The 15,000-nt window shown below is 47.0% G+C and overlaps 1 protein-coding gene across 1 annotated transcript in view; it reads right to left on the bottom strand.

Annotated features, from left to right (window-relative positions):
- Positions 1-15,000, bottom strand: part of diaph3 (diaphanous-related formin 3) — a 251,367-nt gene that overhangs the window by 163,271 nt on the left and 73,096 nt on the right. The window contains exons 5-6 of the mRNA XM_035523093.1: positions 1,646-1,720; positions 1,395-1,464 (exon numbers count right to left, since the gene is read on the bottom strand). Of these exons, the coding sequence (XP_035378986.1) occupies positions 1,395-1,464; positions 1,646-1,720 (145 nt within the window). The remainder of the gene's footprint in view (positions 1-1,394; positions 1,465-1,645; positions 1,721-15,000) is intronic.

Here is a 15,000-nt window from a genome sequence, read left to right as displayed (position 1 = left end):
CATCATGACAATTAATAGATCAACTACAAAACTCCAGAGCATATGGACAGCAGTGCATTAAAAAGAAGTGATCACGTTAGGAGAAGGAGAAACAGCTAGCAAGGGCGTCTGAAAACAGCACGGTCCTCCGGCTTACCCATCACCAGGCGAGCCGTGTTCACCCAGCCCGGTGATATCCAGCCAATCAGAGACTCTCAAATCTTTTAACCACACCAGGATGAAACACACACCGCAGCACAGGTCAAAGCCGATGCTGCTGCACGCAAAAGCATGTAATGTTTATGCATGGGGCCGGGGGGAGGGCTCCTCAGTCTGCATGCCACCTCCATCACATCAGAAGAGCTACTGGACTCTCTCATCTATCAGCCAGCTCTAACAGGGGAGGCCAAATCACTAAAAGCCCCCCGTCAGACATCTCTGGCACCGGTGCGCAGAGAATCATTCCCCCCCCCCCCCGGAGTTCAAAGGGCTGGCCAGATACACCCCTCTTTCTGTGGAGCTCAACTCTTATCTTAAAGAAAAGCGCCATCCACTACGGCTACGGGACAGGCGGGGCCGCAGGGGTGGGAGGGGCGAATCGGCTGCGCGGTAAGGCTACCTTGGCCAGGCTGAGATGGGCACAGAGCCGTGCCAGTCAGAGGAGGACACGGGGCGGCACGGGTCATGGACTGCGTGTGCTGAGGCCAGGACTCTACAACCACCATGGGGAGATGGGATGATCTTGACCACACTGCCTTCCCTCTTAAAAGCAACTCAAATATAGAAAGTCCCCAGACTAATTTCTTTGTCGTGTTCAGGTGACGACCTTATTAACTGTCCTCAAGTCTGTACCCTGGATTTCAAAGTTACAACGTGGATTTATGAATGTGGTGTTTCTTAATTTTTGGCTGGGTGTCATTTCAAATCTCAGGTACAACAAATGAAACTGAAAGATGAATCACTGTGGACATTCTCTGCATATGAACAGCATCTCTAGAAATACTCGGGATAAAGTCCTCTGACCTTGTGGTTGCTCTGTGCTCCTCTCTTCTCTACCTCTCTCAAACAGACGGGAGTTTTTCTTTCTTCCGTAACCAACCTCAGCAGATCATTAGACTCATTCCCAATACACTCAACCCTTGAATCAACTTAATCAAAGCCATGTATAAAATATTAACATTTTAGGATATACTATGCCCATTACATTCTTAATTCATACACCATCGAAATAAAAAAAAAAACCACACTATTACAGTAATACCTCAAGAACCATCCTGGCTAATGTGTAACACAAGAGTAGGGGTTGTGTGTGTGTGTGTGTGTGTGTGTGTGTGTGTGTGTGTGTGTCTGTCTGTGTGAGAGAGAGACATTGTCACATTGTAAGAGTGAACTTGCTGTTCCCACATCAGTTTTACCTTGTTGTTCATGAAAGCCCTCAGACACTGAATGACTTTGTATTGATTCTTCTTATCAACCTTCTCCTGGCTGGAGACAGAGAGAGGGGTAAGCTCAGAAGATGAAACCAAAAATGAAATATGTAAGGCAACAGTCAGAGCTGTGATAAACTGCATGACCCCTCTTCCACATGAGGCTGCAGGTATTGCAAACATTGCATGTTTCAGTGCAACACGCTGCAGGGACTTGTGGGTAATATAGTCCATCTTACTGTTTTTTGAGCAGGAGACGATCCAGTATATCCAACAGAAGTCCCAGACCTTCATGGCCAAAACTCTGCACCCAGCTGTCAAGACACAAGAGACAAAAACATGATGAAACAACAAAACCACTTACAAACGGTGGCAAGGAGCAGAGGCACAACAGCTAGGAACCGGAATGGTCCGATTTCCCCTCGTTTTCCGTTTTAAGTAACCCCAGCGCTGGCAGTGAAGTGTCTGGCTACTTTGCGAGTCGATGTCCCATATTAGCCAAATCAAGCTCTCGACATTACACACTGGCAAAGAGCAGAAACAGATGAAAGTCAATAGGCCTCATCAGAGCCGTGTTTGTTAAACCCTATTAAATGTCAGCTCGGGCCTCCTTCTACAGGAGAGTAAGCTCTCCCCTGGAGCCATGGGCAAAGGCATTGCTAATGGAGCAAAGATGTTTATTTTAATTCTATTCAAACAGAATCTCGCACTCTGCAGCTCGATTGATTTTGTCTCAGTACTGGCAGTTTAGAAAATACTACAGTGCAAATCTGAGACTCCAGTAACAGTCAGAGCTGAAGCATGAGGGGTGAGACACTGATGAACAAAGAGAATAAGACCTGATCAACCTTGTTTGGCCGAATGCGCTCAGAAACACTAAAAACGCACACCGACACGCTACGCGCCGACTGAAACGCAGACCGTCGCGCTAGCATTATGATGGGTAAAGAAGACGACGAGAAGATCATTTTTGCGTAAAAAAACCCCCAAAAAAAGACACCCACAGAGAGAAAGAGAGAGAGGACGCACAGAACCACTCAGCGAGACCACAAAACAACCTCTATTCCTGCAATCAGACAGGCAGCTAAACAAACAAACATGCAGCCTGAACTCTACCATCACTCACTGCCATGCATCTCTATACTTAAGCCCATCTAAGTCTGTGCTGCAACACCTGCATCACTCACACGCTTACAATAGCGCACACACACGCCGCAGCCCATCTCTCGGTTGTCTGGGCGATCATCGCCACCCTTCTCGCCAGCAACGGTGGCGGAACGCGGGGCTGTTCTTCACGTCAGTCACGACGGCGGGGCGAGTGCTCAAAGCGGCCGTGGGAGGCAAAGAAGTGCGTTGGGCATCAACAGCCAATTTTTCAAAAGCCAGTGTCAAGAGGCATGGGTGCACTTCGGAGGGTAAATTACAGTCTAAACTGACCACAAGCTGCAGAACAAAAACCAAGAGATGAGGACTACAGAGAGGAGGGAGAGAGAGAGAGAGAGAGAATACAGAGAAGAATAACAGGATAAGACTATTTAGATGGAAGGAGAAAGAGAGAAAGGGTCCATCCTGTGAGATTGTGCCTTACTGAACAGCAGACCTCTCAGAGCCCACGACAAGCAGGACTGCGATTAGGAGGCTTTTCCAGGCTCCCTTTGCGAAAATGACAGTGTCTCTGGACCGGCGCGCTGGAAAGACGCAGCACACACACACTGCTGGAGCTGTTCAGCTCTCCGTCATACCGCAGGGCCCAGAGTAGCTACACAAGTCATTTTACTCAGAGCCAGAACAGCATTTTTCTCCAAAGAGGCATGCTTAAGGCCCTGCTCAGGAGCCCAGGATGCACACAAATTTCCACCACAAAAAACTGGGCAAAAATAAATGACACTCGGTTTGCTAACAAGAGTAAAAATGCAGGAAACTTCGAGCTAAAAAAGGTTTTCCATTTCCACAATGCATCAAAACTGAAAATTATTTGTAAAGTGTAAAGGCAATCAAACAATAAAATGTAAATATCAGAAACACTTCCACACTTGCACCATACATATTCCAGCACTGTCGGACGTATACTGTGCACGGCCCGGCGTGTACCGTGCACTGCAAACCTATCCACCATCACAATTATGATCATGGAAGATTTATCGCGAACAACATATAGCCTATCGATGCATTCAGCAGTAAACACCCATATGACACGCACTGTCGTGTGTGTGTGTGCGTGTGTGTGGAACAGAACTTCTGATCTCTAGGTACTGCAGATACTGGGGACTCCACACCTTCTACTCCTGATAGCAACGATCCACGCTTCCCCTGTTTTGTCGCCTGTTTCTAAAATCACAAGTGTTTTCATCTTCTCGCCTGGAGCACATGTAAGCGGCGTCACTGTGGGGCGCTCGGCGGAGCCGAACGGAGGCTGCCGTTCTGATTGGGGCGGGGGTGGGGCAGCCGTGGCTCTGTCTGGTGCTTAATCACGCTTCACCGTGGAGGTAAACGTGGCGCGGCTACGCAATAATCAGCTGCACACAGAGCAGCGCGGCGCCGCGGCTGCTGTAAGAGCCATATTCATTCCCCTCACCGCTGTTCTTACACACATCCTGCTGACCTGAGAACATGAGACTGACCAGCTTCTCACCGAGGATGAGGGGGTGGTGATGAGACTGTGAAGAAGGGGAAAAAAAGAGAGAGAGAGAGAGAGACAGAGAGGGAGACAGAGAGAGAGAGGGAGAGAGAGAGAGAGAGAGAGAGAGAGAGAGAGAGAGAAGGGGGAGGGAGAGAGAGAGAGAGAGAGGGGGGGGGGGAGAGAGAGAGAGAGAGAGAAGGGGGAGGGAGAGAGAGAGAGAGAAAGAGAGAGAGAGAGAAGGGGGAGGGAGAGAGAGAGAGAGAGAGAGAGGGGGGGAGGGGGAGAGAGAGAGAGAGAGAGAGAGAGAGAGAGAGATAGAGAGAGAGAGGGGGGAGGGAGAGAGAGAGAGTGAGAGAGAGAGAGAGAGAGAGAGAGAGAAAGAGAGGGAGGGAGGGAGAGATGGAGGAGGGCAGGCAGTGAGCCATGTGGCGTCCTCATCATGCCATGCTCGTACAGTTCTAATCAACAAGCCGCACGCCTCCCAGTGTCTGACTAATCAAAGCCTGTAGCAGGTACGTCTGCACAGTGCTCAAGGTGAGGCAAGACAGGGCCCAACCTGAACACAATCCGCCACGTCGGAGGGAAGCACAGGAGAGAGGAGGTGACTCGCATCCAGCAACAGCAGTCATTTACTGAAAGGATTCCAGAACATGCCATCGCCGGGATGGATAAATAAATAAATAGATAGACAGACACTAATAATAATGTTTTAATATTGTTGTTATTTATTTTATTGTTATTATCATCATTATTATTATGATGATATATGGGTGAGATGGATTGATGCTTTAGTGAAATAGGAAGGTACAGATGTGCCATTGCAGTCCAATCAATGCTAAATTAATACAACAGCACAGAGTGGAAGTGCATTCCTGGACACTGTGCACATCGTGTACCAACTCATTTTGTTATTCAGGTTCCAGCATGAATGAGGGACAGGTCAATAATTGAATAATCAGGATGGAGCACAATCAGGCCCTTTCACAGGAACGAGGGAACAGTGATGTGTAATGAAACGCTATCTGGATAAATATTCACTGAGAGAAGGAGTGGAAGTGGGGGTAGAGAGCGAGGAGGGAGCGTAAGAGTGTGAGCACTGAGGAAAGGAAGCCATGAAGGAAGAAAGGGAGGAAGGGATAAAGGAAAAAATCTGAGAGAGAAAGGAAGAGTGCAAGCAACAAGCAAAGAAAAAGTGAAACGCCTGTGTTCAAAAGATATGACGAGGGGTCACGAGTTCAGTGTCGAGTGAGAAGAAAAAACAACTAGCAGTAATAACAGCTCTAAGAATAATTCATCTACTGCAGGTGATCAACATCACAGGGAACAAAACTAATGTGAGAAAGCACTGAGGGATCTATTCACACCACGCTCAAGTCAGCCTTACACGGGGCCGCCATGACACTCAGACCTCAGCGCAAACTTCTGTTTGTTTGCTCGACTTTGCTTGTTTTTGTTTGTTTATTTATTTTGTAGACAAGGCTATTTTAAAATTATTAATCTCTTAATTCCATTACACACAATTCCACTGCACACCTAAAATATTTCTCGTGTGTATAATGTGCTAATTATGTGGCAAACTTTTAGTACAAAGATATAACAATAGCTTTTTCAAACCCTTTTTAGCGACTTAACTTCCGGATTCGATCGTCATATTGGAAAGGCAGTGCAGCCAAAGTCTGAGGACAAGAAGGTAATTTACTTTCAAACAAGGTCAGTGGAGACTGAACAGGTGCCATGAGCCCATTCGCACGGTCCCGCACTTACACCGCAGGCTTGTAGTGCATGTCCTCTGTGAGAAGTACAGAGACCAGATACACTGCTTACGGCTTGTTACCTTTGACCAAAAAAAAACAAAACACACCACCATGAAGCTAATTGCTGTCGGTCACAAACAAACATGAAATGCATGTGTACTGAAAAATGCTTCACTCTCTTTCACGAGTGTTCTATTTAATCAGTTGACTAAACATCTACCAAATTAATTAGCAAAACCCAGTACATTGCAAACAACAGCCCCCAAAATTCCTCCCACCCCCACGATCACGTTTGTGGTTGGCTGCATCTTCCCGTCTCAAGGCAGCTGATGTCCACCGTAAAACAAACAGCCGCGTCTCTGAGCCTCATTTCTGGTTGTGTCCTCTGGTCCGATGGCCCAGGTTCCCCTCACAGAGGGACGAGCCCTGGCAATCCCACGTTCAGCTTCAACTCTGTCCGGACGTCTTCTTACTGTCCTTGCATCATGAAAGAAGAACACGCCGTACGCAACGGCACGATGATTTATGACTTATGATTTGCCGCTATTGACCGAGCGGGATCTGAACCCATTCATTACTGCGATTCCTACGAACCAATCAAGTTAAGCTTCCCCGCTGTGCAGGCGGCAAGTAACATGAGCACGCATTCCTGGCCCAGCCAAAGCGTGAACAAAGCGTAATAAAACAGGTTTCTGGTGTCCAGACCGCTCTGCAGGTATTCGTCGGCAATTGTCCTACGAACGTTCTTCAGTCGCTCTCTGTGCGAAAGGGGGTCGGTAATGAGAGGCCTCAACACTGACGGGGAGGAGTCGCCCGCTTGCTGACGGCTGAGGAATGAAGCTCCCACGCTGGAGAGAAAATTCAATTTAGTCCCCTGCTCCCTGGAAGGATGGGGCTGAGCCAGTGAGCGATATTGAGCGGGCAGGGCCCGGGGTCTTGACAGTCGCTTCATTGAAATGCATAGCTCACAGGCAAGCAGCCATATTTCCCCCATCATCAGGGGGTGAAGTTGAGTGCAGGAGGGGACAATAATCACTTGATGCATGGTCAGGATTACGCCAGCAGAAAACAAATGGGACCTGTCGTCACGGCGACAGGGTGCCAATGCCTGTCAACATGGCGCGACAAAGAGAATCGTCCCACCATAAGCGAGAGAAGGGGAAAGGTCTTCCGCACACGCATCTGAAGAGGGCAGAAGGGAGCGCACAAGCACGCGCAACACAAAACACGCGGTTCACGCAAACACTGTGAACAAAGACACAGTCATCTGACATCACGTGAGCTGAAATCTTATCAGCAGGGGTCCAAAGGAGGAAATGGGCATCCGTGTTCAGAACTGCACCAAGGGAGTCGTCATCATCTTCATCATCATCATCTTTGTCATCCTCTCTCTGCCTCTCCCTCCCTCTCCGTCTCATCCCCCCATTATGTCCATGAGAGCAGATGCCGCTGGATTGATCAGCCCATGTAAGGCAATCAGCAGCAGGTCTATTGTGCATCAGCAACGAAATTAGACAACATCTACATCTCCCTCCCTCTCTCCCACTGCTCCCCCATGGATGACTGCTTGCTCACAAAAGACAGAACGTCTGCAGCAAACTGAACCCTTAAAGAAAACGCAGAGGGCACTTCACCACCGTGGGAGGATCCAATCAGGAGAGTCGCTGTCGAGTGCTGTGTCCAACCCATCACAATCACATTAAGTGCCACATTCGTTCGGGGGAGGGGGGTGGGGGTGGTTCCTGGTTCAAGCACAGACGCTATGATCTCCTTCTCCACCACTCCATCTCACCTCACGGTTCCTCACAGTGTTCATTTTCCTCCTGTTTTGTTCCTTCTAACGACTTGCTTAAACACAGCCGATGCTCATTTCTTAATATCTTATGCGACAAACTGAAACTACTGGATGCCTTTGACCCTCAAGGACTTCTAAGTTCCAGCGTTAAGTCCGTAAAATATCAAGACACAGTTACTAAAGGCACCTGTGGACAAAGCATAGCACACAGACGAGCAGCTATATTTTCTGCTCACTGGACCATGTGCATGTGTTTGTTGTGTGTGTGGTGTTGTGTGTTTACATGTGCACTCACTGTTCAAGTCATCAGCTTCTGCAAGCTCCAGAAAGTCTGCCCAGGCCTCTAAGCCCTGTAGATCTTATCCGCTGTTCATAAACCAAGTCTGAGCTTATGAGTATTGGCTCGGTCGCACCAATGAACAGGGACCAGCCAGACTCCTCTGGGGGGTTCGAGCTCTGACAAGAAGACTGCAGCAAATGTTTACATGTGCAGAGAGAGGGGGAAAACAGGGAGAAAAAAAATAGGAGGAGAGTGATTGACACAAAAAATCTGAAAGCTTTGAACTCCATGTGTGTACCTGGCCTACAGGAGCAACCTCGTGCTTTCATTAGCAGCGTGTAGCATCCTCCTACACCCTTAACGACCCACCACTTCAATCACGCTCTCTATTCATCTCTCCCTGTACCTAACCTCCCTCTTGGCCAATTTTTGCCCATTACCTTGGTTCTCTTTCACCGTCTTTGAGTGAGTGTGTGTGTGTGTGTCCTTGTTTCAACAGAATACAGGTGATGCAAGCACATCGCCAAAGGGAAGCGTGTGCTAAGAAAATAGCTGAATGACTGCTGTCCATTAATTCCAACGTGATCGCGGTAAAAACGTCCGCCACTAAGGTGTCGCAAGGTTAATGTAGTTAATGAATGCAAAATGACCTTCAGAAATGTGGCTATCCGAACTGCGTGCTGGGGCTGAAATAAACAGCATGTGTGGAGATTTTAACCAAGGTAGTCCTAAATATTAACGAGTTTCAGAGTAATTTATGCTCGCTAAGGGGATACATGTCAGTCACGATGTAAACAGTGACAGCCAAGAAGCACATGTACGATCATCAACTTGTTAGAGACAGCAATACTGAAAGGGGGTGGAGGGGGTCCGCTCACTCTCTCTCCCTCCCTCTCTCTCCTATGGCTAAGCATTAAAAACATTGGAAAACAAATTCATCATCCCATTCCCAGGAAACAAAAACAGTCATAAATCAGGGAGAAAAATGAGGAGCCTTATCTGCCTAACTTCACAGCTAAGGCAGCTTGACTCTCCCCTGTCCCTGCGGAGAGTCTAGCCCAAGGATACGTTAGCCGCCCCGGCGACGACAGAGCCGCACTGAGCCCAAAATAAAATATTAACTGGAAAGGCCCCCACGATGGCCGTGGGTCCAGCACGCCGGCGTCACCCTACCATCCTCAGGAGAGAGGAGAGCAGCCCAGAGCCTCCAAGCAGAGGTGCCTCCACCAACCTGGATAGCAAAAGTAAAGGCGATAAACAAGGCATATATTTATATTCTCCTATGCATCATTTATAATGCCGGAACTCCACAGACAGCTCTCGGGGCGGTGCGATGATAAAGCTGGACAGTGATTGGCCAAGGGCCGTACGGCAGTTTACGCTTGGGAACCAATAGAGGTGTTTTAACCTCGTGCCTCGGTGCCTCAACAATATAGCCAAAACGCAGGCAAAATGGGAACGTTTGAAGATAAAAAAATAAAATTAATGAGTACAATATTAAATCAATAAAAAACTAATTTACTTAAAAAATCAATGAAAACATCAAAAAAATGTTTTCTAGCTATCCCAGAAACAGGCAAAACAAACCTTTGAGATTAATTGCAAATATTAAACACCACACTAAATTCCTTAAAGATCTACAAACAACAAACTTTTAAGAAGAAATTCTTGAACCAAGAAGAGTAATTAAGTTTGTTGTAAGCTATAAGTTAAGTCGCTTCAAAATACCCTGAAGGGAACCAAGTGACAACACAGCAATAAACACGCTAATGTCCAGCCCTCAGTTATGGGAAGACTTTGTCCGGCGAGTAACAAGGCTTTCAAGACTAAAATGCCAACGATAGCAAAGGAAATGGTATGAGAAGAGGCTGGCTATATATATATATATATATATATATATATATATATATATATATATATATATATATATATATATATATATATATATATTAGTGACAACACACACGTATATGTGTATATACGTGTGTAAGATCCAAGGCTGCACAGTAACGAGACCACACTGCCTTCTTTAGTGCCCAGGGGGTGTCTCATAATGGACTTTGCTCTTTGACATTAACTCTCTGTCTGGAACTGCAGAAGGTTATTTTAATCTATAATGGACATTGTATGGGGGTCAGATTGTGTGCACACCAAGATACCCAACTTCAGGTGCTTGTATAACATTTCTTTAAAAGATTTCTTTTTTGCCGCTTTTTGTTTTATGGGTCACTAACAACATAGCTGACAGTATCAAAGGCAACGGTGAACAAAAGACTATGCAGACCTATCTTACATAATCTGGAGGGAGGCTCCACCAATTAGACAAAGCTGATGTAACTGGAAAATAAGACAGTAAGACTCAACCATCCTTTTTTTTTTTTAATCTTTCACTTATAAACACTAGAGCAGGTAGAGAAAAGTGCTACAAACGCCAAGGTTGTGGTTTAAATTCTCAGGGAACATACACACAGTAATATTACAAATGCTGAAAACATACAAAGGTTACAGGATAAAGGATAAAATTCAATACTAAACCAACAAAGACTAGAGCAAATACAGTAATTACAAGAATTCTGACTGACAATGTGGTAGCAGTTTATCAACTGCAGATGTTCTGTACTGTGTAGTCCAAAGACATGAATAGTTGCAATCACACCCTTCACACACTTAGCGGGGAATCTGATATTGGTCAGTGCTCTGTGTGCTGAAGTGCTGTTTCTGTGATTCAGAAAGGCACTCTTTAGAACCGAACTGTTTATGCGTAGAAATGCATAATTTTGCAACAACAGTTAGACGTTACGTTTGAACACACTGCGTGTCTGCATGTGTTACATCGCTAGCACAAAGCTCATCTACCATCTTGCCACTGTGATCAGCAGCTTGTGAAGCCTGCAAGAAAAAAAATCAAAGGCACTAATGACCTGAGACCGACGCAAAAATGTAACAAATTATTCAACTTCGTGACATTAAATCAAAGCCTTATCCATGCAATGATCTCAAACTACTGCAGAAGCGCATGCTTCAAAGTCTATTCCTTCATCAGGGGTGTGTGTGTGTGTGTGTGTGTGTGTGTGTGTGTGTGTGTGTGTGTGTGTGTGTGTGTGTGTACACTGGTGCAAGAAAAAACCAAAAACTTGCATCAAGATAAAAGTAACTCCAAACAAATATTACTAATTCACTTTCTCATTTTACTCACAAATGGGAATCATGTTTAGATCACCTTGCAGTATTCCTTGTGCTACTGACGAGCAGAACACCCAGTTGCTCCTGAGCACACGAGCTCCACTTGGCTACATATTCTGAGTCGAACTGTTAGAACTGCTGTCCTAGTGTGTGACGTGACTACACACAGTGGGGAAAAGCCCCTTCTAAGCCTTCAGCTCAGTCAGTAAAGAATCCTCTATCTTAACACCATCCGAGGAAGAACAGACAAACACAGAACAAGAGAGCGGTGAGAAGACGAGCAGGGGGAGCTCCGTGCTACGCAGCTCTTGTTGGAAGTAATTTGGTTTCTCATAGACGAGGAATTAATATCACTTCCCCTTCTGCCATGCATATAGCTTTCGAAAGGCTCAGAAACAGGTGCGTGTCACACTGGCTCTGAGAAACAACCGCACAGTGGTTTCAGAAGACATCACTGTAAGAATACAGCACAGACAGCACAAAATCAAGCCAGTGTGGCATAGAAAAGGAAAAAGGAAAAATTTTAAACGCCCCGATTACCACGGGAACCACTCTGCCTTCACCTCCACATCTTTTCCATCTCGTCTCTCTGCTCTTGGTGTTTCTCGAGCTTTGTGTGTGTGTGTGTGTGTGTGTGTGTGTGTGTGTGTACGTACATATTGGAACCACTCTGTCTTCACCCCCACATCTTTTCCATCTCTCTGCTCTTGGTGTTTCTCGAGCTTTTCGTGTTGTTCCTGATGTGGTCATCACCTGTGATCAATACATCTGTCTCTACAACCCTCTTCTGCTGTTTGTCCATCACTACTGTGTCCAGTTGGTTAGACATTATTTTATCTATTTCTCTTTATCTGGAAGTCCCACAGGATCTTAGCACAGTCATTCTCCAACACCTTCAGGGGTGTATTCCACTTTGGCCTTGGAACTTCCAGCACGTACGTACGTACGTACGTACGTACGTACGTATACACACACCCACAAACACACACCCACACCACTTTATTAGGTGTACCTATTCAACTGCTCATTAATGCAAATATCTAAATAAACAATCAGATGGCGTCAGGTCAATGCATTCAGACATGGTCAAGACGACCGGCTGAAGTTCAAACCAACATCGGAAATGGAGAAGAAAAATGATTTGAGTGATTTTGAAGGTGCCGTGGTTGTTGGTATTAGACAGGCTGGTCTGAGTATTTCAGAAACTGCTGATCTACTGGGATTTTACACAATCATTTCAAGGGTTTACAGAGAATGATCTAAAAAAGAGAAAATATCCAGTGAGCAGCAGCTCTCTGGGCGAAAATGCCTCGTTGATGCCTGAGGTCAAGGGGGCAAAGCCTGACTGGTTTGAGCTGTAAGAAAGGCAACAGTAACTCAAATAACCACTCGACAAAACCGAGATATGCAGAACAACATCTCTGAATGCACAACACGTCGAACACTGAAGCAGACAGGCTACAGCAGCAGAAGACCACACCGGGTGCCACTCCTATCGGCTAAGAACAGACAACTGAGACTACAATCCACACGGGCTCACCAAAATTAGACAACAGAAGATTGGAAAAATGGTCCCTGATCTGATGAGTCTCGATTCCTACTGCGACATTCAGATGGGAGGGTCAGAATTTGGCATAAACAACATTGAGGCACGGATCCATCCTGCCGTGTGTCAACGGTTCATGCTGGTGGTGGTGTAATGGGGTGGGTGCACATTTTCTTGGGACACCAGGGGTCACTTTATACCAACTGAGCATCATATGAAAGCCACAGCCTACCTGAGTATTATTGCTGACCATGTCCATCACTTATGACCACAGTGTCCACATATACTGATGGCTACTTCCAGCAGGATAATACGACATTTCACAAAGCTCAGACCACTTCAAAATGTACTCAAATGGCCTCCACTGTCACCAGATCTCAATCTAACAGAGCTCCTCAGAGATGTGGTGGAATGAGAGATTCACATCACGGATGTGCAGCAGATGAATCTGAAGCACATTTTTGTGGTATTGTGATGTCAGTATAGACTGAAACCTCAGAGGAACGTTTTCAGCACCTTCCCATGTAGAATTAAGGACTCTCTCTCTCACACACACATTCTCTCCCTCACGCGCACACACATTCTCTCCCTCACGCACACACACATTCTCTCCCTCACGCACACACACATTCTCTCCCTCACGCACACACACATTCTCTCCCTCACGCACAAACACATTCTCTCCCTCACGCACACACACATTCTCTCCCTCACGCACAAACACATTCTCTCCCTCACGCACACACACACTCTCTCTCACACCCACACAATCTCTGACACCCAAACACACACACTCTCTCTCTCTCTCTCTCTGTCTCTCTCTCTCTCTCTCTCTGTCTCTCTCTCTCTCTCTCTCACACACACACACACACACACACACACACACTCTCTCACCCTCATACACACACTCTCTCTCACCCTCTCTCACACACACACACTCCCACACACACACACACACACTCTCCCTCACACACACTCTCCCTCACACACACACACATTCTCGCGCTCACGCACACACACACATTCTCGCGCTCACGCACACACACACACACATTCTCGCGCTCACGCACACACACACACACACACTCGCGCTCACGCACACACAATCTCTCACACCCAAACACACACACACTCTCTCTCTCTCTCTCTCTCTCTCTCACACACACACACACACACACACTCTCTCACCCTCATACACACACTCTCTCTCACACACACACACTCCCTCACACACACACACACACACACTCTCCCTCGCGCTCACGCACACACACATTCTCGCGCTCACGCACATTCTCACGCTCACGCACACACACACACACGCTCTCTCTCACACCCACACACTCTCTCACACCCAAACACAAACACTCTCTCTCTCGCTCTCTCTCTCTCACACACACACACACACTCTACCTCACACACACACTCTCTCCCTCACACACACACTCTCTCCCTCACACACACACACTCTCCCTCACACACACACACACACACTCTCCCTCACACACACACACACACACACACACTCTCCCTCACACACACACACACACACTCTCTCCCTCACACACACACACACACACACACTCTCCCTCACACACACACACACACACACACACACACTCTCCCTCACACACACACACACTCTCTCCCTCACACACACACACACACACACATTCTCTCCCTCACACACACACACACACATTCTCTCCCTCACACACACTCTCCCTCACACACACACACACACACTCTCCCTCACACACACACACACACACATTCTCTCCCTCACACACACACACACACACACACACACACACACACACACACACATTCTCTCCCTCACACACACACACACACATTCTCTCCCTCACACACACACACACACTCTCTCCCTCACACACACACACACACACACATTCTCTCCCTCACACACACACACATTCTCTCCCTCACACACACCCACACACACACTCTCTCCCTCACACACACCCACACACTCTCCCTCACACACACACACTCTCCCTCACACACACACACACACACACACACACATTCTCTCCCTCACACACACACACACACACACACACACATTCTCTCCCTCACACACACACACACACACACACACACACACACACATTCTCTCCCTAACACACACACACACACACACACACACACTCTCCCTCACACACACACACACACACACTCTCTCCCTCAGACACACACACACACACACACACACACACACACACACACACATATTCTCTCCCTCACACACACACACACACATTCTCTCCCTCACACACACACACACACACACACACACATTCTCTCCCTCACACACACTCCCTCTCCCTCACACACACACACACATTCTCTCCCTCACACACACACACACACACATTCTCTCCCTCACACACAC

This window comes from Electrophorus electricus, chromosome 26, assembly GCF_013358815.1.
Source record: "Electrophorus electricus isolate fEleEle1 chromosome 26, fEleEle1.pri, whole genome shotgun sequence".
Classification (NCBI taxonomy): Eukaryota; Metazoa; Chordata; class Actinopteri; order Gymnotiformes; family Gymnotidae; genus Electrophorus; species Electrophorus electricus.
This window is presented reverse-complemented; position numbering and strand designations above follow the sequence as displayed.